At 42.8% G+C, this 26,459-nt stretch overlaps 1 protein-coding gene across 3 annotated transcripts in view; it reads left to right on the plus strand.

Annotated features, from left to right (window-relative positions):
• The window catches only part of LOC146812058 (CMP-N-acetylneuraminate-beta-galactosamide-alpha-2,3-sialyltransferase 2-like), a 447,618-nt gene that overhangs the window by 266,650 nt on the left and 154,509 nt on the right, over positions 1-26,459 (plus strand). For all 3 annotated transcript variants that reach the window (XM_085619063.1, XM_085619064.1, XM_085619065.1), the window contains one exon: positions 5,821-6,000. In XM_085619063.1, the coding sequence (XP_085475189.1) occupies positions 5,821-6,000 (180 nt within the window). The remainder of the gene's footprint in view (positions 1-5,820; positions 6,001-26,459) is intronic.

Here is a 26,459-nt window from a genome sequence, read left to right on the forward strand (position 1 = left end):
ACCACCAGACCAAAATTCTCCTCGTATCAAAATCAGAAGTGTCACCCCAGATGTATGATTGGATAAACTCCATAGATGCTCTTAACTGCAATCTAACCTTGTCTAATTCCCTCAAATCTCTAGGAATCACACTGGAACCCAAATGGTCCATGAAAAACCACATAAAGAACAATGCGAAGAGTGCCTTTTACAACTTGAAACTGCTGAACAAAATCAAACCCTACCTACCACCCAATGATCTCAAGTCCGCCACACAAGCTCTAGTGCTGTCTAGATTAGACTATGGGAACGCCACCCTAAAAGGAGCTGCTGACTCACCTTGCTCCCGTGAGATCCACTCTGTGTAGCAGCTAGAATGGTCGGTATTCTACCTTTACTACGTGGTCATTACGTCGTATTACCATTGCTACGTATATTTTAGTTCGCAGATGCCATTATTTAGCATACATTTACTTAGCATGCATTTACTACGCATGTTCCATTACTTAGCATGCACTTACTACGCATAATGGAGTTACTGTGCAAATTAAAGCTAAAAATATTTAAGGCAAAACGGGATGAATACAAATACACATATTAACTGAATTATAAATATCTTTTTAACAAGTGATGGCAGTGTTGTGTTTGTGTAGAGTAGTGTATTTGGGTTTAGGGTAGTGTTGGGGGTCGTGAAGGGTAGTGCTTGGGAGTAGGGACAGGGTCGTGCTGGGGGTAGTGTGTTAGGGTTTAGGCCAGTGTTGTGGTGTTAGGGTAGTGTTGGGGGGGGGGTCGTGCAGGGTAGTGTTTCAGTATAGGGACAGGACTGGGGTAGCGACAGGGTCGTGCTGGGGGTAGTGTTTTAGGGTTTAGGGTAGTGATGTGGTGTTTGTGTAGGGTAGTGTTTTAGGGTAGTGTTGGGGCTTCGTGCAGGGTAGTGTTTGGGTGTAGGGACAGGATTGGGGGTCGGGGGAGAGTTGTGCAGGGGGTAGTGTTTTAGGGTTTAGGGTAGTGGTGTTGTGTAGGGTAGTGTTTTAGGGTTTAGGGTAGTGTTAGGGTGTCGTGCAGGGTAGTGTTTGAGTGTAGGGAGCGGGAAGGGGGAGGGTCGTCCAGGGGGTAGTGATTTAGGGTTTAGGGTAGTGTAGTCGTGTTTGAGTAGTGTAGGGTAGTGTAGTGTTTAAGGGTTTGGGTAGTGTTTTTGAGTTTATTATGTGTAGGGTAGTGTATTTGTATTTAGTATAGTGTTGGGGTAAATGTCTGTTTTTATTACTAGGCAAGTTTTGAAGTACCAATAACACGCTGTAACGGTATGCATAATAATTAACTGCGAAGTAAAAACATTTTTAATGTATTTGTATATATTTGCGAAGTAAAAGCATGCGCACTAAAATCATGCGTAGAAATGGTATTTGCGAAATAAAAACTTAGCAGTACATATCTGCGGAGTAATGGTATGCTAAGTAACATCATATATTCAGAATGGTCACATGATTAAAAAAATATGACCACATCTCCCCCGCCCTATAAGAATTGAAATGGCTCTCGATGGAATCTCGATGCAGCTTCAGAACAGCTTCTCTCACTCACAAAGCCCTTCACACGGGAACCCTGCCCACCTTGCCTCAAAACTCAAAAAAGCAGGTCAAGACGAGAAACCTAAGAAGCTCAAACACCCTACTCATTCCACCCAAAGTCCATAACCCCAAAACGTTGGCACACTTCTCGAGCAATGCCCCTAAAATATGGAACTCCATACCAACACACATCAGGACGAACCGCTCCTTCTTAAGCTTTAAGAGACAGCTAAAGAGTCTCCTCCTCAAAAGACACCTCAACTAGGAGGTTATCAATTGCCTATCATTGACAGGCTCTTCATCCCATGCTCTCTTTAAACTTCGTCCGAGCAATTTCTCTCCCTTCGTGCTCAACCAATGATTTGATTGAACTCAAATCTGCTGTTCTGGTTTTACTTTTATTTTGTGTAAGCAGAGTGTGTGACCTGTAAAGTCCTCGAATACCCTCGGATCTTGCTAGCACTATATAAAACTCTTAAATAAAAACAAATAAAAATCCAGGCGGACGTTCTGCAGCATTTCCCCTGCTCCTCCTGGCCCCCTCCACTGCGAACTGGACTCTTAGTCCTGGACTGAGAAGGTAACTTTTCAGCATGACTAACCTGGCCCCTAAATCTGATCCACACTCCATTGCAGTTGGAATGAACTTGTGAGTTTTTACTGGTCTTGCAAAACCAGATAGTCTCGAGAGGTGCTTTGGGCTTTTTGGCGATATTTTCACTTAAATCTTTAAAGTTGCTACTGACTGTATTTGTGGCGTTTTGGTCTTGATTTATCCATTAAATTTAGCTCAATTTTTCTAAATTGGTGTGGGATTTTTCTTGTGTTGTGTTTCCACTTTTTTGAAGTGCTGCTTAGATACTTTCCACATTGCCTCTAACTTAAGCCTGACTGCTCTGTGTGGCAAGCTAAAAGAGGGTTGAGCACAGGTTAATTTGGAGTTTGCTTGTGCCTCACCCTGACCAGGATTGTGGTTGCTGCTTGAGTAGGGCTTCACTCTCCTCAACTGGTAACCCAATTTCGGTTTGTTAAATATTTCTGAACCAGGCCAAGGCCTTGCCCCTGACACCCACCTCCCAGAGCCGTTTTGATTGACAAAAAACTTCAATATGCACTACACTGAATTAAACACAAGTATGATGGTTAGTCAGTGATGCAGACACTACTATTGAGGGCCACTAGTTGACAAGGTGGGTGTTTCCTGCTGTGGTTGCTTTCCAAAAAATACTTTTTGCCCCAGCACTGCACATTTTACAAATTTAGCATGGGGGCCTAAGCAAAGACTACATTGGTACCCACCATCTGGAACTGCAATAATCTCACGCACAAGACTGTGGTCCATTGTGTCCGCTCTTGCCCTCTATAAATAGGCTTCTTCTATGTTTTTCTGAAACCAATTTTTTATTATGAATATATAAGAACTACTATAGTACAAATAGGCACCCTGGCCTCTTGCGGTCGGTCTGTAAGCATGGGAGTTCCTCAACGATCTATCCTGAGTCCCATGCTTTTCAACCTGTATGTAACACCTTTGGTCAGGGTGATCAGGTCCTACGGCTTTGATGTGGTGTCATACGCTGACGACACAGCTATTAATCACCTTCGGCCCTGACCCCCTCGACACAAAGGCCTGTTTTAAAAACTACATGACCCATGTTGATAAGTGGATGTGTACCAACCACTGACAACTAAATGGAAGTAAGACAGAAGTCCTCCTCTTTAGCAAGGCGGATGAATATTGATCCAGTGACTGGTGGCCGCAGAAGCTGGACCAGTGTCCATCCCCCAAATCTGCGGTGCGGAATCTCGGAGTGATCATTGACAATCGGCTGTTGATGAAAAGCCATATTAGCCATGTAATCGGTATTTGTTACGGCATACTGGGTAAATTATGCAAAATCTTTCAATGGATTCCCATTGAATCTAGGAAACCATTGGTCCAGGGCCTTATTATGAGTTGCATCGACTATAGGTCTTCACCAGCCTGAAGACAGAAACAGCAGAACTCCTTCTGAAGATCTGGCAATTCTTGAGTGAAAAGCTGCTACTTTAAAATAGCAGTTTAAGTGCAAACTTGAGTGGAACTAACTTTCAGCTTCATTTAAATGCCTCCGGAAGACCCATTTATCAAGACCTCTTTCTGCACGGATTTCTTTTCTGATATTTGCATTGGAGACAAACAACCCCTGGATCCGGGAGTATTTTTTTACTGCGACTGGCTCATCAGGGCGTGAACAGATTGAAATTCCTGTGATCATTTTGGTGCGTCCATATCAAGACACTGATATTCACTGAGGGAAAGAATATGGATTTCAGTGAGTCAGGGTAAGGTAAATGGATGCAAGGCTCATAGAATTAATTAATCAAATTGATTTCTCCATTTTTACTTTTATCAATGTTTTGAGTTCCATTTCTACCAGCAAAATTACATTACAGATATATCGCTTCCATGCTGTCTGAGACATGTACCTATATAACTGGATTTCATTTTGAGATCTAAGATTCGAGATTTTGTGTTTTGAAATTAAACATACTGAGTGCCCCCGTTCGTTTTCCCACTTAACCTGTCAGTCAAATTAAAATGTTCCCACTGTGAGTCCAATAATTGCTCCTAAAACAAAGTCTTGGCTTTGTTATTATACACGTAACTTTACACTTTTATTGGGTCAAAGTAGCACACTCACTCCTATTTTCTAACAGAGCATCGTTCAGCAATGGCACTATTCTATTTTTTGGGTTGCATTTAAATTACCTTGCCTTTGTACTTTTTATAATCTGTTATCATTTCACGTGTAATAATCTCGAGGTTAATTTAAAACTGTACCCAAGTGTATGAATTATTTTCTCGAAATGTATTGTGTGTCTTGCCCTTTTGTTGTGTTACTCACACTGTCAAATGAAATAAGTCCTTGCTTCATTAGTACTCCACTTATAAATACATTGGAGTTGCCTAGGTGTTAGTCTTTTCGGTTAAAAGTCTTGATAGGAACCTTTTGTGCTGCAGTTACTGTGCGCTGCTTCTCATCCCCCCTTCCCATGCAGCCCCTTGGTCAGACACTCTTATTTCTGGTACAGTAAGGTTGTGTTTAGCCCATGTGAACTTAATCTATTTGCCCAGTTCTGCAACTCTTTTATTCGATTCAGCTGCCACTGATTTAGGTCTGGACAGGCTGAGTGGCTACGAAGCACTGCCATGTTAGTGCTGCATCTCCAAGGGCTCAAGGTTGACTACCCAGCAATTGTCTCCTGCATTGTGGAAATGGAACAACTAGGACAGGGTGCTGACAGACGAATGCCTGAGGAATTTAAGAGTATAGGATTATCTTGTGGGTCAACATGGAGGCTGAGTGCAGTGAGCGTATATAATTAAGTCATTGCAACTCAGCCTGTACTCAAACAACTGCTCTAGTTTTTGCCACAGTAGTTAGTCCCTTCACATGGACTCTGTGTTTTCAGCGGCAGAAGCCCCACCACAATCAGAGAACTTTTCCACAGGGCCACAACAGACACATGCTCCACGAAAAGGGCCAGCCTGCGTTTTAGGAGTATGCATGCAGCTTCTGCTGCAATTGTCTTCACTTCCTCCTTCTACTTCTCTCTGCAGCTGATGGTGTTTGATCTGATCTAATTTGGTTTGGTTGATCCTGTTCTATTTAATTGATCTTGCTTAAGGTCAGCTGACCATCTGACTTCTTGCAGGGTTGGGGTGAGGAGTGCTAGTCATGTCATGCTCTTCTGCTGGCCCGGGCATTTCTTGTTGTTTTTTCCACACTTTCTACTCATTCCCAATTTGTTGCAAAGGTTTTGAGAGATTTAGAAATTCAAAACTCAATTTCATGGGAATTAGCAGTAAGTAATGTATTTCTGTGTTCTCTGACATGTTAGAATTACGGATGGAATACAAGTAGCTTGGGTGGGCTGAATAGGAGTGTGTGGCATTGTCTGAAAAGCATGTTTTCGAGTGCTGAGACTGGTGTCAAAGTCATCTGTATTGTGATAAGTGAAGGTGTGTTCTGATAACCAAAACCTCAATTTTTTTCTTTTCTTCCTCGCCCCTAAAGTTTGTTATAGTTAAGCAGGAAAATAGTACATCCGCGCCCTTTATGGATGCCTGAAATTCTACAGGAACTGCACAGTGAAACAACTCAAGGGTGATCTGGTTCATCATTGTATCTCAGTAGCAGACAGACTTCCCACTGTAATAGTAGATACAATGTGTGAAGATCTTTGCTGGGCAGCACTTGAATAATGTCACATGGTTCTCTTCTAGGATGAATAAAGCCAGAACGGCTGGTTTTGAAGAGGACGTAGGATCCAAGACGACTCATCACTTCATGTATCCAGAGAGCGCTGTGAACCTTAACCCCGGGGTGCACCTTGTGCTGATTTCATTCAAACCTCAGGACCTGAAATGGATCGCCAGTGCCTTTTCTACCGGAGAGCTCAAATTGTAAGAGCACTTAACATAGTGGGCTTGATTATTTTTGACTTCTGATGTACTAGCCGTGTGAAGCGTTGAGAAAATAATTATGCGTAAACGTAAAAGCCTTGGCGTGTGCAGTTGTTTTTCACTGGGATCTCAGGGTGATCCACCGAGTGATCTCTAAGCAGCTTGATAAAGCTACAAGTTTCTGTGGCGTGCAAGAGGAATGCCTTAACACATTGGAGAAGCAGTAAGAAGAGACCACTATTACTGCTGCATCCAGTGAAGGAGGCCACATCTCCACTGTGACAGACATTAACTAAAAGATTAGGAGTTTACGAAAAACACAAGGGGGAGCGGTTGTTTCCTGCAAAAGGCTTCTTATTGCACTTGATTAGAAAAATAGTGAATTTAAACAGAATAACCCCAAACACTTTGAGTTAGTTAGCAAGTGTCCAAATTACAAATGCATAATATTCTATCAAAATAATCCAAATTGCAAATACATAATCAATAATGTAAAATACAGTTCATGGAGTGATCACGTGTTCCATCTAAACATTTATTAAGATTTTTTTTTTATCAAGGCAAGTTTTCAATTCATAAACCGTTTTGTGGGGCAACTTCATTTTCATATAGTTGTGCCTGTTTCAATAAGGTCCAGTTTTAGGTATCGTAATGAAGTGTGGCATAGGGGGTTCCAGTGTCACAATGAGAAGACTCATGCTTAATAGCAAAATATGGAAGTTGCTCCTGGAAAGGTTCACCTTCCATACTGGAAGGATAGGATTGATATTTAGATCTGTTTCTTTTATTGGAACTTAAATTCATATTTTACTGTGATCCAAATATCTCTATTCATGGACTTGATAAGAGTTCAGCAGTTGTATTTTGTCCCTTGGGGTGCTATCTTTCCCTTAGTGACCTTTGCTCCACCTTATCGTATGAAGGTAGGAGAAGTTAAGCAATTTATAATGTAAGGATGCCGTTTGCTTCTCTCCTGTCTTGTCTGTCATCATCTTGAAAGATCTAAAACTGGGGCCAGCAACTCTCCCTCTCTGAAACCGATTGTAAGTTGTGGTGTTAGTAGACCATGCTAGCAAGTCTGCAAAAATGTGTTTTTCATTGGGGTCTGTTAGGGCAAAGAGGCTATAACTGGAAGGAAGAATATTTGTCCTCTTCTTAAATACAGGCCTCTGAATAGCCCAATCCATGATGCAAAAGCCACATTGAGGTTCCCAATCGTCACGAGCACTGGGTTAAAGCAGTAACCCCAATTTTATGAATAACCTTAGGAATTTGTTACGTGTGCCATCTGTACCCTTGAGGTAGATGAAAGTAATTTGTTTCCTTAGCTGAGTGCCCTGTCTCCCACTAGCGGTCCTAATTGGGAATTGATTAGCTGGTTCTGTTACAAGAATCTAAAATAGTATTACTAGCACTAGAGATCACTTTAGCACTGGTGAGGGTTAGGGAGAGAGAAGGACATTAGAAATAAACCTAAAATTAAGAGAATAAATGAAACTAGCTCGAAACTATAGATATGTTCGCATAGGTCAGGCAAAATGATAACTCTGATTAATCAGGTGACTGCATAAGGCTTGGGAGTAATGAGGGGACAATGTATTGATACTCATCATCATCAACATAAGCTTTATTCGACAGTACATGTCATGAAAGCTATATACATGAAACAGTATTGATACTCGAGGTGGGCCTAGCGCAACCTCTTACCATTATGCTCTTCGCGTACTGAATTCCTGTTGTCCACTCCCCCTTTTTTTTTTTTCTATAAAACCTGTTACATTGTCTCAACTTTTACTGTCACAGAAATTCTAAACTGGTAGTGGACTATAAGAGCTTGTCTTCTTTAGGTAGTCATAGTATAAAGCATTATTAAGAAAAGCGTGTGTTGAAAATTAATTCTGCATCTTTGTGCTGTTGCATAGTTAATGTAACGCAGCTTTTTCTTACTATATAGAAAAACAATAACTTTAAAGAGAACACAAAATGAGATTTGGAAAACAAGTAAAGAACATGTGTACTGAAAATATTTTGTACCTGTCAAGGGGTGCCATGTCACATATGACATTTTAGCTCATACATTGTTAGTAACTGTGGGACCTGTAGCTTATATTTCACGTTACAGGTATGGCCCAACAAGTCCAAGTATGAAACACACTGTATGCTGTTAACCCAGGACTGACTGAAGTTGTCACTTATGGCTTGGTTCCACCCAAGAGAGCACATACCTTCAGGTTATTACTCTGACCAGTGCTTCAAAGGCAGCAGTGCTTGATAAAAATGCAGACAGAAATCTTATGTTTAATTAAATTAACAATATGCAGAATTGTGAGAAATAGCTATTTACTTCAGTATTGGAGCTTTCATAGATTCACATGCCTGAATCATTCCCCGTCGTCGAGACGGGAGTCTCCGGTACATAAAAAAGCATTGCTTAGTAGTATAGCAAACTGAAAAAAGGCCTAGGCCCATTTTCCTTTGCAACCCATAACCTTCGTTATGTAAAAAAGGACTAAACTTGTCCCTGAACCAATCGGAGCCTCTCACCCTCTAGAACACTCCTGAGAGAACCTTCTGCACCTCAGATTTTCTACCGCACGTTGTGCCAGGGTGTCTCCTTTGAGCTCTACTCAAATTCTACAGTTGGCTCTAGATTGAGAAGAATTTTCAACTGATTTTTCATCTTTTGGAGAATGGCGGATAAGGAGAAGGGCTTGTTTAGGGCCTGTGCCACCTGTTCAAAGAAGAGGTTATATACTGACGATCCTCATAAAGATTGTATATACTGCCTTTACCCACACCACCAGGCGAAGGAGTGTAAGGTATGTCGTACCTTTTCTAATAAGACTCTGAGGGATCGTGAAGGCAGACTGTTAATTTGGCTCCAGAAACTTAAGACAAGGAAGGACGTCGTGTCTAGTGACAGTGATGAGGCGTCAACTGTTTCAAGGAGGTCTCAGAAAAGAGGTAGATCTCCTCAGGCTCATACCTCGGTTGAGAAACCTGAGAAGGCTCTTAAAAAGATCACACCTGGGTTTTCAGAGCGCAGTCCCTCAAAATCTCCTCAAATTAAGGAAAAGGAGAGTAAGGGTCATGCTTCAGGGGTAAAGCATTCAAAGAAGACAAGTTCAGAGCCTTCAAAATCACCCCTTAAAATTAAACATACGCTTAAAAAGCCAGCTTCTACTTCTCCTGAGGAGAAATTAGAAAAATCTGCATCGTCGACGGGATCGTCGACGAAGAAAGTAGCGTCGTGGACGAAGGAAAGTGAGATCAAGGTCATTATTAAACCTGTACCCTGTTCGACGATGGGATCGTTGACTGCAGTGTCGACGACGAGAGCGTTGACGACAACCACGACTACGTCGTCGACGGCAGTGACAACTGAATCGACGAAAACGGCAGCGACGGCTACAGCGTCGACGGCGGCATCGTCGACGACGGTGTCGTCGGCGGTTACTATGGCAATCTCGTCGACGGGCTCGTCGACGAGGGGAAAAATCCCCAGAAAAACTGGATTTTGCCAGGAAAAGAAGGATTACTCCAGACATTACGTCTCCTAGTAAGGTAACGCCTCTGGTTCCATCCCACTTGCTGGAGGAGGAGGACTTAGCAGGATGATAATGAGGGTCCTTTTGGTTATGCAAGTAGCCCCTCTCAGTTACACGTTAAATGTCAGGAAGATGACTGGGAGGATGAGTATGGGGTTATCAGGACCGCCCCGACAACATGATCAGGAAGAGATGGTGAGTGTTCCAGCTTCTCTACTGACGGATGAATCAGAGCCGGAAACTTGTTGCCTGCCCCTGGAGTTGCCAAGCACTGCTGCACTTTACCCCTGGTCCCTGGAGGACGCCCAAAACCTGAACAGCGGTCCCGCAGCGCGGGAGACCGTGAATCAGAGCCGGAAACTTGTTGCCTGCCCCTGGAGTTGCCAAGCACTGCTGCACTTTACCCCTGGTCCCTGGAAGACGCCCAAAACCTGAACAGCGGTCCCGCAGCGCGTGGACGCGCGCGGGGCGTGCCCGGGCGAAGCCCGGGCAAAGGGCGGGCCGTCCGAGGCCGGCAGAGGCTGGGTTGGGCCACGTCCCTGAGGTTTACTCCCCCCGGTAAGATCTTTATGACTATTTGTCCTTGTACGTGATTATGTCACTCACTTCTGAAAATGAGGGGAAACGCCGCCTTACACCGGCCGCTGCCGGTGGAAGACTTACTGGCACTCTTGATGACTTTTTCCTGAGAGCAGCCGACGTCGTAGGCAGGGAGATTGCCCGGACTGAAAAGCAATTGTCAATGGAACTTCTGAATGTCAGACGCTCTTCCTTAGGAGACTTAAGTAATGTGGTGTCACCGGCAAGGGCTGACCTGATTTCTATTTGCCCTCGCAGCCCAATTCATTCTGACTACCCGCCTGGAGAGGAAGTTGTGTCCAAGAGTAATAACTCTTTCAGTAGTCTCGATTCATCTGAGGGCTTTTATCTGATTGAGCCCAGGAAAAGTTTACAGCCAGCAGATCTTGTTGACCTCGAAGCCATTTCGGTAGTGGCCCCACCTAGCACTGATAGGAAAGGGAAAAGGAAAAGGGGCGGGAGCTGCCAAACAGGCAGGAAACCTAAAATTCTAAAGCTGTCTGGTACACAGAGTGTAACGTGCCCTAAGAAAGTCACTAAAAAATCTAAGAGGAATACCCAAGCCCCGTTAGATCCGGTTCCGCAGCCTCCTGAGTTAAATAATAGAGCCATATTTAGTGGTAGGGATGAGGACGCAGTAGTATCATTTTCTAATCTAACCCACCTATTGCGATCCTTTACCCTTCCAATAATCGAGAGATTGAAAATCATTAACGGGAAGTTAGACGCCATGGGTGACCTTCTCAATGTTAACACATGTAGGCTCGATAATATAACACTTCCCAAGTCGAACACTTGTACTGAGATAGCGGTTAGCAATAACTTAGCCCCTCAAGGACCATCCATTCCTGTAGTTGCAACTCTTACTGGCGGAAACAGAACCACTACTTTACCTCTGATACTCCCTCCAACTAAAATTGCCAAAATAGCTGAATCTACACCATCTATTATTACATCCTCACAAACCAGTGATAATTGTATGGGGGAGACAGAGTTGGTTGAACAGGTCGAACGGGTCTCCCCACCAGTTATTAATCTTCCCCCAGTATGTTCACCCCTAGTAGTAGTGCTCGCAAATGTCCCTGTATTAAATAAGGGCGTTAGAGAGGACTTTGGGCAGCTAAAAAATAAGGTGCTCCACTGGGTTACAAAGAATACATCGGCGGGTAACAACATTTGGAATGATTTAATAATGGTTCGTAGAATGTCCTGGATTGGTAGAACCAGGAAGACTAAAGTTGGGGATTGTATTATACTTAATTTCAATAATCCCTTCTTGGTTAGACGAATCATCGATGAGTCCATATTCAATGCTAAGCCACAATTGACGGGTATTGAGATCCTCCCATTGGATTACTTTTACAGGGAGCTGAACAGACCAAACCTTAGTAAGGTCTCTGAGCTTGGTGGTAGGATGAGTACTCGCACCCCACTTAACCCGGGTTGGGAATACCCCAGGAAAACGTTCCCTAATCAGATGTGGTGTAGGAATGTTGGCCAATATCATAGCCTAGAAGGGGTCAATCGCTTCTCAGTTTTGAGCGGACTGGAAGGAGTCGACTGACGCCCAACTACTGAGGCTGTCGTCAACTCTGCCACAACTGATTTGAAAGAACTAACAGTGATAGCCTGTGCAGACGATCAACTGAAGGCAACTTTTTTGCCTGATCAATTAGGGGTTGTTAATAATAAAGGAACCAGGATTGCCTTCTGGAACGTAGCAGGTCTCCGTTCCAAGATTGATAATCCCATATGGATTGATTATATTAAGGACATAGATATATTATGTCTGCAAGAGACTTGGTCTCTGGACGCCATCCATATCACCGGTTATAGAACTTTCCATCAACCTGCTAGTCCCTCCACATCTGGGAGAAACAAGGGCGGCCTGATTATTTATTTATCCAACTTGATGGAGTTTCTGTCAGTAAAAATGGTGGGTTTATGCAACCACTATCAAATAATCCTAATCCGGGTGACTCCCAAGGTGGAGATGTTTATCGTTAACATGTATAACAGTATCGAGAAGGGTTTAGTTAACGGTATGATAAATACTCTTATTAAGGATCTAAGGGCTCTAGTAGATACATCTCCAAGGGATTCAATTATCATTTGGGGAGGCGACTTCAACCACTACCTCTGTAAACATTATTTGAGTGGCTGTGGTGATCAGGAAAAATGTAAATCTGAATATCAACCACATTTTGCACATAATAGTGGGGGCGACTCATTTAATGACATGATGGCATCATTCGACCTGGGCTTTGTTAATCTGCTCTGCAGGCCCCCTGTGGAGTTTAGCTCGACGTATGTGGGGAGAGGGTTTAGTACGCTGATCGACTTTATTACCGTCACCAACTCCCACTCCTGTTGGTTAACCGATTTTGCTACACATACACTTGGGGTGAGTGACCATCTCCCACTAAGCTTTTGTATACAGCTCCCCTGCAAATCAGACTGCATTGCGGTGGAGAAATTGGCCTGGACAAGTAACTGCACCCTAAATAGAATGAACGGGTATGCCCTTAGATGGTCAAAGTGTAACCAAGAGGTCATGAATAGGAGCATAATTAAAAAAGCGTTAACTTCCATCAATGTTTGCCTTCAGGACGAAGCATTATATTCAGACATCCTGGACTCTTTTGCAATAATTACAAAGACAATCAAAGAGGACCTACAACGTCCAATTAAAGAGGGAAATGTAGCCAGAAAAGGGTGGTTCGACTCAGCCTGTACTAAGGCCCACACCGCCTTAAAGAATGCTTTAAGGAATAACCCGAGGAATCAATCTGAAATTATATACCTTAGACGTGTGTACAATCAGGCTAGGAAGTCACGTAAATGCGCAATTAAGAATGATGCTTGGGAATGTTTATATAACGCGTCCTTGGAAAAGGATTGCTCTGCCTTTTGGTTAGCTGTCAAGGCACCTTTCTGTACTACAGGGGAAATTGATAGGATGGAAGTGGCTATCACAGAAGATTCCTGGATAGATTTCTTCGCCGAGGTTTATAACCCAGGAGGGAAAGATAAATTGGTTGATATGATGATTGTTACCCAGGGTCAAAAGGTGGGCGATTTTACTCCGATCAAGTTAGATGTTACCGTAAATGAAATCTCAGATGCAATCACCCAGAGCAAAGGTAACAAAGCGCCAGGCGCAGATGGTGTCCCCATAGATCTATTCAAATATCAGTCTGAGCTCTGGTCGCCCCTACTCACGCGTGTATTGGAGGCTAGTTGTGCGCGGGGCTTTATTGACACCTGGGCAGACTCCATAATCATACCTATTTTTAAAAAAGGGGACCGGGATAAACCCTCTTGTTATCGACCCATATCCCTCCTGGATTCCTTTATGAAAGTCACCGGGCGAGTTATTTTGAATCGCTTACAATTATGGGCTGCTGAGGCCAATATTTTGTCGCCGGTTCAATATGGCTTTCTTAAGGGCTGCGGCACCGTGGAACAGGTCCTTAATTTTACATCGCTATTGGGTAAATATACCCAGGCTAAAGAAGGTAAACTTTTTGTAGTGTTTGTTGACCTAAGCGCTGCTTTCGATTGTGTTATTCACAATCGATTGTGGCAGATCCTGAGTGACATGAAGGTAGATGAAGTACTTATTTCCTTCCTAAGACAGTTGTACGCCGGTGCCAGGGCGAAAGTTAGGTACGTCATCAATGGTGAATGCACCAAGCCTTTTTATGTGAAGAGGGGAGTGAGACAAGGGTGCGTACTCGCCCCACTTTTGTTCAACTTGTACATTAATGACCTAGAAAAAGTTCTAGTCGCTGCAGCACGCGACTCCCCTCAGGTCAATCAGCACCAAATTGCGTCCCTCTCATATGCTGATGATGCAGTGATCATGTCCCGGACTCAAAGAGGTCTCCAAACTGCTCTGGATACTTACTTAAACTTTATGGACAACAGGGGGTTAAAACTCAACGTATCCAAGTCATTTGTAATGTCCTGTGGTAGTAGTAAGAAAAGAGTGTGCCGCCTGTTTGTTGGGATGGAGGAATTGGCCACAACAAAAAGTTTCTCATACCTGGGTATAGTCCTTGAGGAAAAGGGGTCCTGGGGGCCAGCCATCAGAAACAGGACATTGTCATTCAAGAAAGCCACTGCTGCACTTATGACTTTCTCGAAAAAGCTGGGGAAGAGACCACCTGTGATTCTGCTAAAAATTTATCATGCCAAGTGCATCAGTATAGCCACATATGGGGCAGGTATTTGGGGGATTTGTAATTCTTCCTCTATACAAAAAGTTGAGAATGCATTTTTGAGATTTATTCTGGCAACCCCTGTTAGTTCCCCTGTCTTTAACTGTTATGCTGAGTTAGGTGTGCGTTATGTGAGTGACCTGATCAGCATACAACCAGTTTTGCTATGGTATAGAGTATGGACCTCGCCGGACCTAACGTTAAATAGAAATATCCTCAAGGATTGCATGGGCTTGGATAGGGCCCTCAGGATACCCTGGTTGTAGTATATTTGCAATTTCACTAGGGATCTTGGCAGACCCGAGTTTTATCATCAACCAGAGTCATTGCGCAGGATAACAAGAAAGGACTTGAAGGAGCTATGTTGGTCTCACGTTGATTCACTTAGACTAGGCATTGAATTTAATAAGAATCTTGTTTTGCAACACCAGCGTATACTGGTCTCCTATAATATTCAGCCTTACTTAACCTGGTGTCAGGTGGCCTTTGACCGATTTTTATTAACTAGACTTAGGTTCGATGTCTTTTTCCGCTTAGTCTCCTTTCCCGCAGTTAATGATTGGGCGAGAAATCTTTGTAATTGTCCGTGTGATAATCTGTCTACCCAATCAACCCTGCATGTAATTTGTTTTTGTAAATTTTACTCGAAGGAAAGATCAAGATGGATCAAGCCATTTAAAAAAAAAACATGGTTCATGGAGACATTGTCGCCCTGCTTTATTGTTTTTAGTCTCTTTACAGGATGAATATTGTGTGTCGATTATGCTGGGCTGTTTAAAAAGTATTTTAAGGAAAAGGAAAAGTTTAATTAATTTTTAGGTAATCATTGTATGTCCTATTTAACAATCTTTTATTGTGGTTTACTTTTGTCTTTGTATGAACCTGTTGCTTTTATGACTTCATGAATTTTGAATTCGAATAAAGTATTAACTACTACTCCTACTGACGGATTTACAGTTCATGTTGGACGACTATAAGAGGAGGCATCCTTTGCCTCATTCTACCCAAAGGATTCCAGTGGCTATGTCGCACTCTGTACACTGGTGCGAAGACAAGAGGTACCGGTTCCTGTGCCAATATCACCAGTGCCACAACCGGTTCTAGACACATCTGACGATGAGGAGCAGGAGGAGGGGGAGATAACAGAACCTAGTAAGGAATGGGATGATTGTCTGATTCCGTCCCCTTCATCTCCTTCACCGAGGCCTGTGGACTCCCCTCCGGAGGACATTGGAGGGTTCCATAATCTGATGGAGAGAGCCGCGCAGAGATTTGCGCTCAATATGTCATCGGATAAAGCGGAATGCTTTTTATATGATTTCAAAGAGCCGTTTCGTAAGACGGTTAGATCTCTTCCAATTGTGAGTCATCTATGGGAGGAAGGTCTCAAAGTTATGGAGACGCTGGCAACGGTTACCCCAGTGCTTGCTAGACTGGACAAAAAATACAAAGCGCCTTCGGATGCTCTGGCTTGTTTATTAGGTCACCCCAAACCGGACTCCGTTATAACTCAAGCGGCGCAACAAAAATCAAGGAATCCGTCAGCTCCAATTTCAGCGCCACCGGACAGAGAGGGTAGGCGCTTGGATAATGCATTTCGTCCATGTCTGCCCTTCTGGTCAAGGCGGCAAATGCCCTAGCCATCCTGGGCAGGTATGATAGGCAAATGTGGTGCGACCTATCACCATACATAGACAGCATACCTGAGGCTGACAGACAAGAAGCCAGGAAAATCCTCCAAGAAGGTGAAAGGACTTCGGCTGAAGTCATAGATTGCGCAATGGACATTGCGACCGCGGCCTTCAGATCTTTGGGAGGAGCGGCTGTTTTACGCAGACAAGCATGGTTGAGAGCAACATCATTTAGGCCTGAAGTCCAGAATAAGGTCTTGGATCTTCCGTTCAATGGAGAAGATCTGTTTGGGAAGCATGTTGATGAGGCCTTACAGAGTATCAAGAAGGATACAGAAACAGCGAAATCTCTGGGAACATTACAATATAGGAAAGTTCCTTTTCGTGGCTCAAGAGGTAGAGGCCAAACCTCTTATAGAGGGGGTTATCAACAAGGCCAGTATTCTTCCTACTCCACATCATCTCAGCCATATCGTCAACAATATTCACAGAGACAAACAGGAGGTTTCACACAATCTACTCCTAGAGGTCGAGGAGGTCGCCAAGGGAAAGACACCACCCGGAGGCAATGACAGTCTGGTGACACCTATTCCTCATATGTCGCATATTTTCCTGGGTGGAAGAATTTCCTATCACCTTCAGAATTGGCAGCAAATAACGACGGACCAATGGATCCTCAACATAATACAATTCGGTCATACTCTAGAGTTTCTGGAAATCCCCCCTTGTACACCACCAAGATATCAAGAGGTCAAGTATGCTATCAAGAGGTCAAGGACAATGCTCCGAAAGGGAGCAATAGAACCGGTACCGAATTCCCAGAGAGGAAGGGGATTTTATTCCCGTTTTTTTCTGATCAAGAAAAACGTTCTTCAATGGCGCCCCATTTTGGATCTCAGATCCCTAAATACTTACCTCAAGGATCAGACCTTCAGAATGATCTCCCTCCAGGATATTCTGCTGCTATTAAACCCAGGGGATTATATGACCAAACTGGACTTACGAAATGCGTATTTTCATATCCCAATCTATCCTTCACACAGGCAGTACCTTCGGTTCGTGGAGGCCGAGGATCATTACCAATTCAAGGTGCTTCCTTTTGGTCTGAAATCAGCCCCGAGGATTTTTACAAAATGACTGGCTCCAGTGGCAGCGGTTCTAAGGAGACAGAAACACCAAGTGTTTCCTTACCTCAACGACTGGCTAGTCAAGGCTCCGTCGGCAGCGTCAGCCCGGTTGTCAACAGGGGCTTGCGTAGAACTAATTGCCAGATTAGGCCTCACTCTAAACGAGGAGAAGTCAACTCTGCAACCGTCAAGAAATTTCATTTTCTTGGGAGCAATTCTGGATACGGAGGTAAACAGAGCGTTCCTCTCCGAGGAAAGACAGCGGGGAATAATATCTCTAGCCCAGGCGTGTATAAAAAGAAAGTCTCTTTCAGTAAGCAAGTACAAGTCATTGCTGGGAACGATGTCATCTTGCATTCCCCTCGTACCTTTCTGCAGGCTACGGATGCGTCCGTTACAAGAGCAGCTGGATCTTCAGTGGCATCAAGCAACAGGATCCTTCGAAGATATACTCAAAGTATCGCCGATCATGATCCACGCAGCAACATGGTGGACCCGGAATCGAAACATCTCGCAGGGTCTTTCTTTCCTGACTCAACCAGCTCCTTTAGTGGCTACGACCGATGCATCCTTGGAAGGCTGGGGAGCATTCCTTCAGGATCTGCAGGTCAGCGGTCGCTGGAAATTAAAAGAACAGCAATTGCATATCAACCTCTTGGAGCTCAGAGCCGTCCGCCTAGCATTGTTGGCGTTTCTGCCAAGGATTCAAGGTGCAGCCGTCTTGGTAAGAACAGACAACACAACAGCAATGCACTATTTGAACAAACCGGGAGGAACAAGATCCCTCTCCCTGTCTCGAGAAGCCCAGTTGATATCGGAATGGGCTCTTCGATACAAAGTATCCATTACAGCGGAACATCTTCCAGGGGACCAGAACACCAAGGCGGATACTCTAAGCAGATTAAAGTCTGTCTGCCACGAATGGGAGATCGACAACGAGGTTTTGAGCAACATCTTCCAAAACTGGGGAACTCCGACAGTAGACCTCTTTGCGACAAGGAAGAACAAGAAATGCCAGTTCTTCGCAAGCTGGCTTCCCCAACGGGGATCTTGGGGGGGGAATGCGTTTTTGATGGCATGGTCAGGCATCTTTGCCTACGCCTTTCCTCCAATTCACTCCTGCCGCAGGTTCTTATGAAGATCAAGAAAGAACCATGCAGGATAATCCTGATAGCTCCGTGGTGGCCCAGACAGCATTGGTTTGCGGAGCTTCTCCTACTGTCAGAGGAGCGCCCGATTTGCCTGCAGCCGATACCGTCTCTTCTGACGATGTGCCAGGGGGAGGTTCTTCATCTGGATCCGAAATCTATGCATTTAGCAGCCTGGCTCCTAAATACTGCGAATTTCAACATCTGAACATCCCTACAGAGTGCAGGGAGATTCTATCTAGAGCCAGAGCGGATAGTACAAACAAAACATACCGGATGAAATGGAAGAGGTTCTGTTTATGGTGCAAGAGGTCTAACATTCACCGGTTGCTTTCACAAGCTCACGAGATTATTCCATACATCTTGCTTTTGGCTAAGTCAGGTTTAGCTCATGCATCTGTAAAGGTACACCTGGCTGCAATTTCACACTTCAGAAGAACTGCCTCTGGTCCGTCTCTGTGGTCTGCTAGAGTCATCAAACAATTTATGAAAGGAGTTTTCCCTCCAATAAAACCTCCACCACCTCTCTGGCAATTGAACGTTGTTCTCTCCCAGTTAATGAAACAGCCCTTTGAGCCAATTCACAGGGCAGAGCTGAAATTTCTGTCGTGGAAAGTTGCGCTTCTCATTGCGCTCACTTCAGCCAGGAGAGTGGGAGAGATTCAGGCTCTCACGGTCCAGGAGCCTTTCTTGCAATTTAAAGAGGACAGAATAATACTCAGGACTAATCCAAGATTTATTCCAAAAGTTCCAACTGACTTTCATCTGAACGAACCATTAATTCTCAAAAGATTTTTTCCACAACCATCAACAGCGGCGGAAAGAGCTCTCCACTCGCTGGATGTCCAGCGTTGTTTGAAGTTCTATTTGCAGAAAACAAAACCTTTCTGCAAGTCTTCACAGCTCTTTGTTGCCTTTAGCGCACCCAGAAAGGGTTTCCCTTTGTCAAAAAGGGGTATTGCCAGATGGATTTCCAGTGCCATAGAGTATTGTCATCAGGCAGCTGGTCGACCTTTGAATGCACGAGTCCGTGCACATTCGACAAGAGCAGTCTCCGCCTCTACTGTTCTGTTTGCAGGAGTACCGATCCAGGATATCTGCAGGGCGGCGACCTGGACGAGTACGCACACATTCACCAGGCATTACTGCTTGGATGCGGCCACAGGGAGTGATGTGGCGGTGGGAGAAGCTGTGCTGAGGAACCTTATCCGGTAACGGTGAGCCTTCTCTACCATCCCTCCTTCCTTTATTGTCTACTTTTGCACATTTTATTGTTGTTTATTGTGTTGGATGCCATTTGCAAGGGATTTTGGATATGTGGAATTTGGTTCTATAGATACCATCTTTATCACGCTATATATGTTCCCTTGTTTCAGGTTCTGGGTAACAAAAAATTTGCATTTATTTACTGCTCGCTATTCCGATTCAGGCATGTGAATCTATGAAAGCTCCAATACTGGAGTAAGAAAACAAGTTACTTACCTGTAACTGTAGTTCTCCAGTATTGGACCTTTCATAGATTCACATGCAACCCACCCTCCTCCCCTGAGAGGCTCACCTCGGATTTAGCACAAAAAGTGTTATTGCACAAGTGCACGAACATCTGAGGGGCAGAAGGTTCTCTCAGGAGTGTTCTAGAGGGTGAGAGACTCTGATTGGTTCAGGGACAAGTTTAGTCCTTTTTTACATAACAAAGGTTATGGGTTGCAAAGGAAAATGTGCCTAGGCCTTTTTTCAGTTTGCTATACTACTAAGCAATGCTTTTTTATGTACCGGAGACTCCCGTCTCGACGACGGGGAATGATTCAGGCATGTGAATCTATGAAAGGTCCAATACTGGAGAACTACAGTTACAGGTAAGTAACTTGTTTTCATCTCTGTTGTGAACCTCCCTTTTCGTCTGACTGCTTTTGCTGCTTTTAGGACTCTGTGCACTTTACCACTTTTCTATTTTTTGATCCTTTTTTTATTAATTTTCAAATAGCAAAGAAAAAGCAACAAATGCCAAAAGCAGGGGGACAGCAAATAATAGAAGAGCAAAATTTGCTGCAATGCTAAACCAATAACATCGGTCATAAGGAGACAAATCAACTGCATAGGTGGAGGAGGGCGCCATGGAGGAAGAATTAAAAGAAGAAGTAGGCAGACAAGTCCTGTGAGGCAGCCGCATCAGCCAACCAACCCTGAACAGGTGCCCAAATCCGGCCCAGCTTACTCCTCCGAGGATTGTTCTCAATTAGCACAATCTCCAACTTACTCAAGAATTCCCACAACCAGATCCATGGATCGGGTGGCTCACTAGAAATCCAGAAACGTGACAAAACCAGTCTAGCCAGCGAGATGGGAAAGAAATATAAGCCAGATAGGTAGGAAGGAATAACTGATGAATAGCCCAGCATAATCAGCTTCAATTGAGCTACGACCCAAGGTTAGAGATGCCATACAACTCAACGAAAACAAATTCCCAATGCAAACACAAAATAGAGCAAGATGCAAAGACATGAACCACATTAGCTCCCACAACCCCACATGGGAAACAGCATTCCTCCAGCCGTAGCTTCATGATGAAGAGTCAGTGGGAAGTATAGTACCAGTCGTTGATACGTTTGAGATGATGTACTTTAATACGTGACACTTTCAAAGCTGAGTGAGCACACATTGGTGTGCCGGAGGTCAGCAACTGTTAATTCTGTATTGAGCAGATCGCTCCACTTATTTGCCCTCAGCTGGAACAGATCATCCAAATGATCCGGAGAAGACAGATATATTAACTTGTAGACCAGCCCAATGTTTCTCTTTAATGGGACTTTCCTTATAAGGACCAGGCTGTGGTTATCTTAAATAAACTCAAATCTTCTTCGATAAGACTTCAGATAAAGTGCCGCAGCTGAAGAGATCTATAAAACAAAACTGTATAAGGAAGAGCGATCTGTTGCTGTATATCCCCAAATGAAAATACAACATCTCTTCCATCAAATAGTTGACCTAAATTTGAGAGGTTAACCCTTTCCCAGATCTCTCTGAAACCATCATGAATACAATAAGGAAAATTAGGATAAATAGCCCAAATATGTGACCTGATTTAATGGGATGATACCAGAATGTATTCCCTTAAAGGAACCCCAGATGAGGTGAAAGACCTTTAGTGTCTTAAAATGAGTTTCCTTAAAGTATAATCTGTCCTTTATACCCACACTGGGGACTATTGATTTGCCAAGCGGAAGAAAGTTTGTGAACATACTCCCCTGTGGCAACACCCCTCAACACAAAACCAACCAAAGCTGTGATAAAAATGACTCCAAATAATAAAACCTCAGAACTGGAAGTGAGACCCCACCATCTACCTTAGGCTGTTGTAAGAATTGAATCTTACAGTGAGGTTTCTGATAACATCAAATAAACTTCTGCCATAATGCTTTCACTTTAGTGAAAAAAGCCACTGGGAAAAAGGTAAATATACAGAGGGAGGCGAATCATCTTAAAAAGATTGCAGCGGTCAATTAGGCCCAAACGTAAACGATTCCTTTTACAAAAAAAATCTATGGAATGTTGGTACAATTTCCTATAACTATTCTCCAGAGTTTCCGAGATGTTAATAATTAGGGTAACCCCAAGATGCACCAAGGACTGTGCCCATCTCTCATCCTGACCAAAAGGAGCCACATTTGATAAGATCGGAGTCTTATCTGAATTTAACTTGTAAACAGCGACTTCTCCGGATGATTGGGCTGGTAAAACCACTGCAAGTAAGCCTTTGATCGGAGCAGGGGTCAAGACGGCAACCTCATTCGCATAGGCCAGGATTTTAATTTTATAGCTATGCAGTGTCAGAGACTGAATCTCTTTTGTTTAAGAGATTGAATAAATGGTTCAATATATAACGCAAATAACTGAGGAGAGAGAAGACATCCCTGCCGGGTACTGTTGAGAATAGAAATGAGATCTGATAATAGTCCCACACTGCAAATCCTTGCTTTGAGACGAGGCAAAGGAGCCTCACTCGAGAAACAAAGACTGAGCCTAAACTGGCAAACTAGAGGACCCCCTAAAGGAGGGGCCTGGAGACTCGATCTCCAGGCCCCTAGAAAGTCTTTCTATAACAGTACCACATTGTATCCACTGTGAAAATGTATTGTGGTTGCTGTTGGTCAGAGCTTACTTAAGTCTATTATTGTATTGTAAGCCCCCATGGTTGCTCCCAAAGCCTTTTGCCTGTTATTTCTTTCTACTTTGATCTTACTCCTTTTCCCTTTGTTGAAAACTCGGTACAGGATTGTGCCCTTGTTTCATCATTCTCCACTATCCTATTTTTTAACTTTGTGAAACTCAAGAATAAATGCTCCTTTGTCCGGCTGGACACAGGAGGAATACACATAGGTCTCATTGAAGTCTATGTTGAAATAGTCACCTTAATTAAGATTACGCTAGGGACCATTGTTCTCTATTAGGACATAGCATCATATTGAAGTTGCCACAAACGATATAGAGTGTAACCCAGAGATGCAACTCGGACAAAAGAAAATACAGAACCTTCGGGTCATTCCTATTTGGCCCATACACGACACAGATGTTAAAGCATGTGCTATCCTTCCGAATGGTCACCACCAGCCAGCTCCCCCCCATGTCTGTCTTCTGCTGCAGAACCCCCAACCTACTATCACGTGCCAGGAGTGCGACCCCCCTCTGGGCAGAAGTTAAACAAGAAACAGAGAGAGCCAGATAACCCAGTTCTTTTAATAATGAGCCCTCGGTCTGAGACAGATTCATCTCCTGGAGACGGAGAATGTTTTTTATTCCAAATTGCATTGTAGTTCCTTATATTTATCATTCACTAAAGCATTTATAAATAAAAGAAATAAGCCAAACAGGGAGCTACAATGTACAGCATGCTTTAGGGTAGAAACCCAAGCACTGTATGAATGTTCAACAGTGGTGGCACTTCAACACGGTCGAACATTAATTAGTGCCTCTGTTTCTTGCTTTCCTTTATTGAATGATGAATATCAGGAAATACATTAAAGCCAGTTCTATTGTGTGTACGTTAGGAAAAAAATATAATGAAGTGTAAAAAATATTTACCTCTAGATAGCATTAAACATTTCAACAGTATTCAAAATACTATTGCACTCTAACTAATCGAACCTACGAAAAAGAACAATTGCATTTTATACCTTTTTAAATAAGTATAAATGAGAAAAAGGGAGGAAGGAGGAGGAAAAATGGTGTAGAAAAAAGAATGTAGCAAGCAAAAAGATAAGTTCAAGATTAATTGCGACAATTCAAGTGATGTGTTCAACATTCACAAATAAGTAGTTAAAATCATGGAATTTGAAACATCACATTTGCGTCATAAAAGTTGCATGTTGTCTAGATAAGAAAGAAGAAAATGGTAACCCAAACAGATCTCTTTTGAGTAATTGTTGAATGGAATTGTACCTTTGCTCAATCCAAGTAATGAGTATGACAAAGCATATTCCACCATTTCATAATGGTGCTAGTATCTTTCCATTTAGAGGAAGTAATTTGTAATACTATAGCAGTTAGTAAATCAACAAATTTCCCTAGCACGACATTGTCGTGTCAGATGTCGGAGATACCGCCCAGAAAAGTGTATTTCTTATCATATGGAAATGTAACTGAACATATATCCGTAATCTTATCTCAAATTTGTAACCAGAATTGGGAAACTTTGGGACTTTCAAAACACATATGCAAACGGTCCCTTTTCTTGACACTTCCAGACCAGCATTTTGCGTCAGTACAAACTTTTGACTTAAAAAGTAAAGTTAGGAGTAAGAAACAATCTTTTATAGAAAAAGAACAAGTTTTGAGTGATGCGATGCTTGCTGAGTGAGATGTGGAGTCAATTCTTGACCGTATCATGCTCCTTATGTGAAGTGGAAAATCTTGTTGAAAATCAGTTTCCCATTGTATCTCGGCCTTCGTTTTTGGTCGTTCTGCTCGAAATGTATCGGTTTGTTAAGGTGAGAGGCTGTTAATTTTATAGATAAATTAAGAGTAGATCTTGGATCATGATGGGGTTTGATCAAGAGAATGTAGTGAAAGATATAGGGTTACTAAATGTTTAGGTTGCTCATCTTTAAAAGTATTTGATGGGGATAAATTGAAAGTCTGTTGGAGATCAGAAAAGGATATGGAACCATTAACTGAGAAAAGCTGATCTATTGCAGTGTCGACTGGTGGATTTTAAAAGTGGCGTAACGTAAATTTCAGACCGGAATGTAATGTGTGACCGAGTGTAGCAAGCAGGTGGGCATTGGTCCCCGCAATAGATTAAACAATTGGATTTTACAGCATACATTGGGGCAGCACACCTTTTGGAATGAGAAGTGAGCACACTTCTTACAGGTCTTTGTATCCAAGCACCCCCTTTACCATGTGTATCAGTTAGGTATGTTGATTTGTCTAGCGTGGCTGAACACCCAGTAGGGTATCCAGGCACTAGAGCAGTCTTGTAGCCCTCCTGGTATCACTGTGCCTAACCTCTTACAAGCTCTCCCAGTTGAGTATTCCCATTTGACATCCTTCATATAGTCTTTCAGTCATACATGCACTGCTCTTATAACCCTTCCCACAACCATTAACTCTACTTGTGCTGCTGGTGCAGATCGGAGCTTCCGAATCCCCTCTACTTCCACGGACGGAGTGATTTCACAGTCACACACGCACACACACATCATACGCTGGTGGGGCCCATTACACCAACATTCATCCTAACCACTTTATCCGTGCCATGTATAAGGGGAGACACTTTCAGTACCTAACCAATCTGCATGTACCCTGAGGTCAATGGCATCAACTAGTTGCTATAGATATGGTGAAACATTTCAGAACAGGCAAATAAATTCAATAAACATGACAATAAAATAACCACTCGACACAGTGATTCAAACAGAAAATTATTTATCTAAAATTGTATGAAAAGCCAATTAAATGCAAATTCGTTTCTCTCATATTTACCTATTCTGGCTAAAAGTCAGATCCTAAGTCAGAACCGGTCCTCAGCAAAATAATCAAAGTTTCTAGCCGTCATGTAGAGTCACCGTCCTCTTCTGTCAGCATCGGGACCTCTCATCATCAGTTCGGGAAGAAGTGGCGCTAGACCTCTCTAGCCTACTAATATTTATACTAAAATTACATTCCAAAAAGTAACTATCATATTGTACAAAACGGATGACTGGCGGAAATATGTCGTCTTGGTACATTGGGATACTTTAGAACATTTTCACACACATTGATCGTCTCAAATAATGAATAGGAAATAAGGGGTCCACAACTAAATCGTTACTTTTACGGATGTCTCTTCTGGATAAATTGTATCCCATTTGTGGGATCATTATAAGTTCATAAAGTCAGCATTTTATTTAGCAACACATTTTATGTTCAGGGGCACTTGGCATCACTCCTGGATTTGTCGTCATGATCATGGCTTTTCAGTTCATCAAAAGGGCAAAGTCACAGGCAGCGCGAAGCCTCCTTGCAAAATTTCCATCAACTCGAATGCAGGCTGCGGGTGGTAGCCATCTTTTGGTAGGCCACATTGGTCAACTTAAGTGAAAATGAAACACAAAACAGAATTACTGCACGGAAATGATTATACAGTGTTATTCCCCTGCTAATACCCTTATGTGTATGTATTTATCTAGCCATTTGCGACATCAAAAACCATTAATGCATATTAATTATAAGTACAGAACACAATAACATCACATAGGCAACATCTATTTCGTCAATTTGCTCACCAACACACTTATTATTTAGCCATGCAAATAGCATTCCCACTTGTATTTCTTCTGTTAATAAGGTTGATTAGACACGACTTGACAAATCTTTAGTAGTTAATAATTCATCAGTAGTATTTTTAATTATAACATACAAAAATGAAACAGGTATACGGTTTTGAAGTAAAACCCTGCTCCATCAATCCCCCCCTTTGGTGATATTTTATCACCACAAAAAACAAAAACCCCAAAATCTATTTAATTTCCCCTTTTGGAGAAATTCAAAATATCTTCTTGTTCATATTTTTTTTTTTTAAACCCTTGTTTCCATCTCATCTTCTTTCTTAGTTTCTATATACATGCTCTCTCTTAGCTCTTCTAATTCTATTTCTTGTGGATCTCTTTCTGGTTTATTTTGTCTCCTTTTAACATTTTCGTTTGTAATTTTCTTTTTATTTCTT

The sequence above is a fragment of the Triturus cristatus genome, chromosome 7 (genome assembly GCF_964204655.1).
Source record: "Triturus cristatus chromosome 7, aTriCri1.1, whole genome shotgun sequence".
NCBI lineage: Eukaryota > Metazoa > Chordata > Amphibia > Caudata > Salamandridae > Triturus > Triturus cristatus.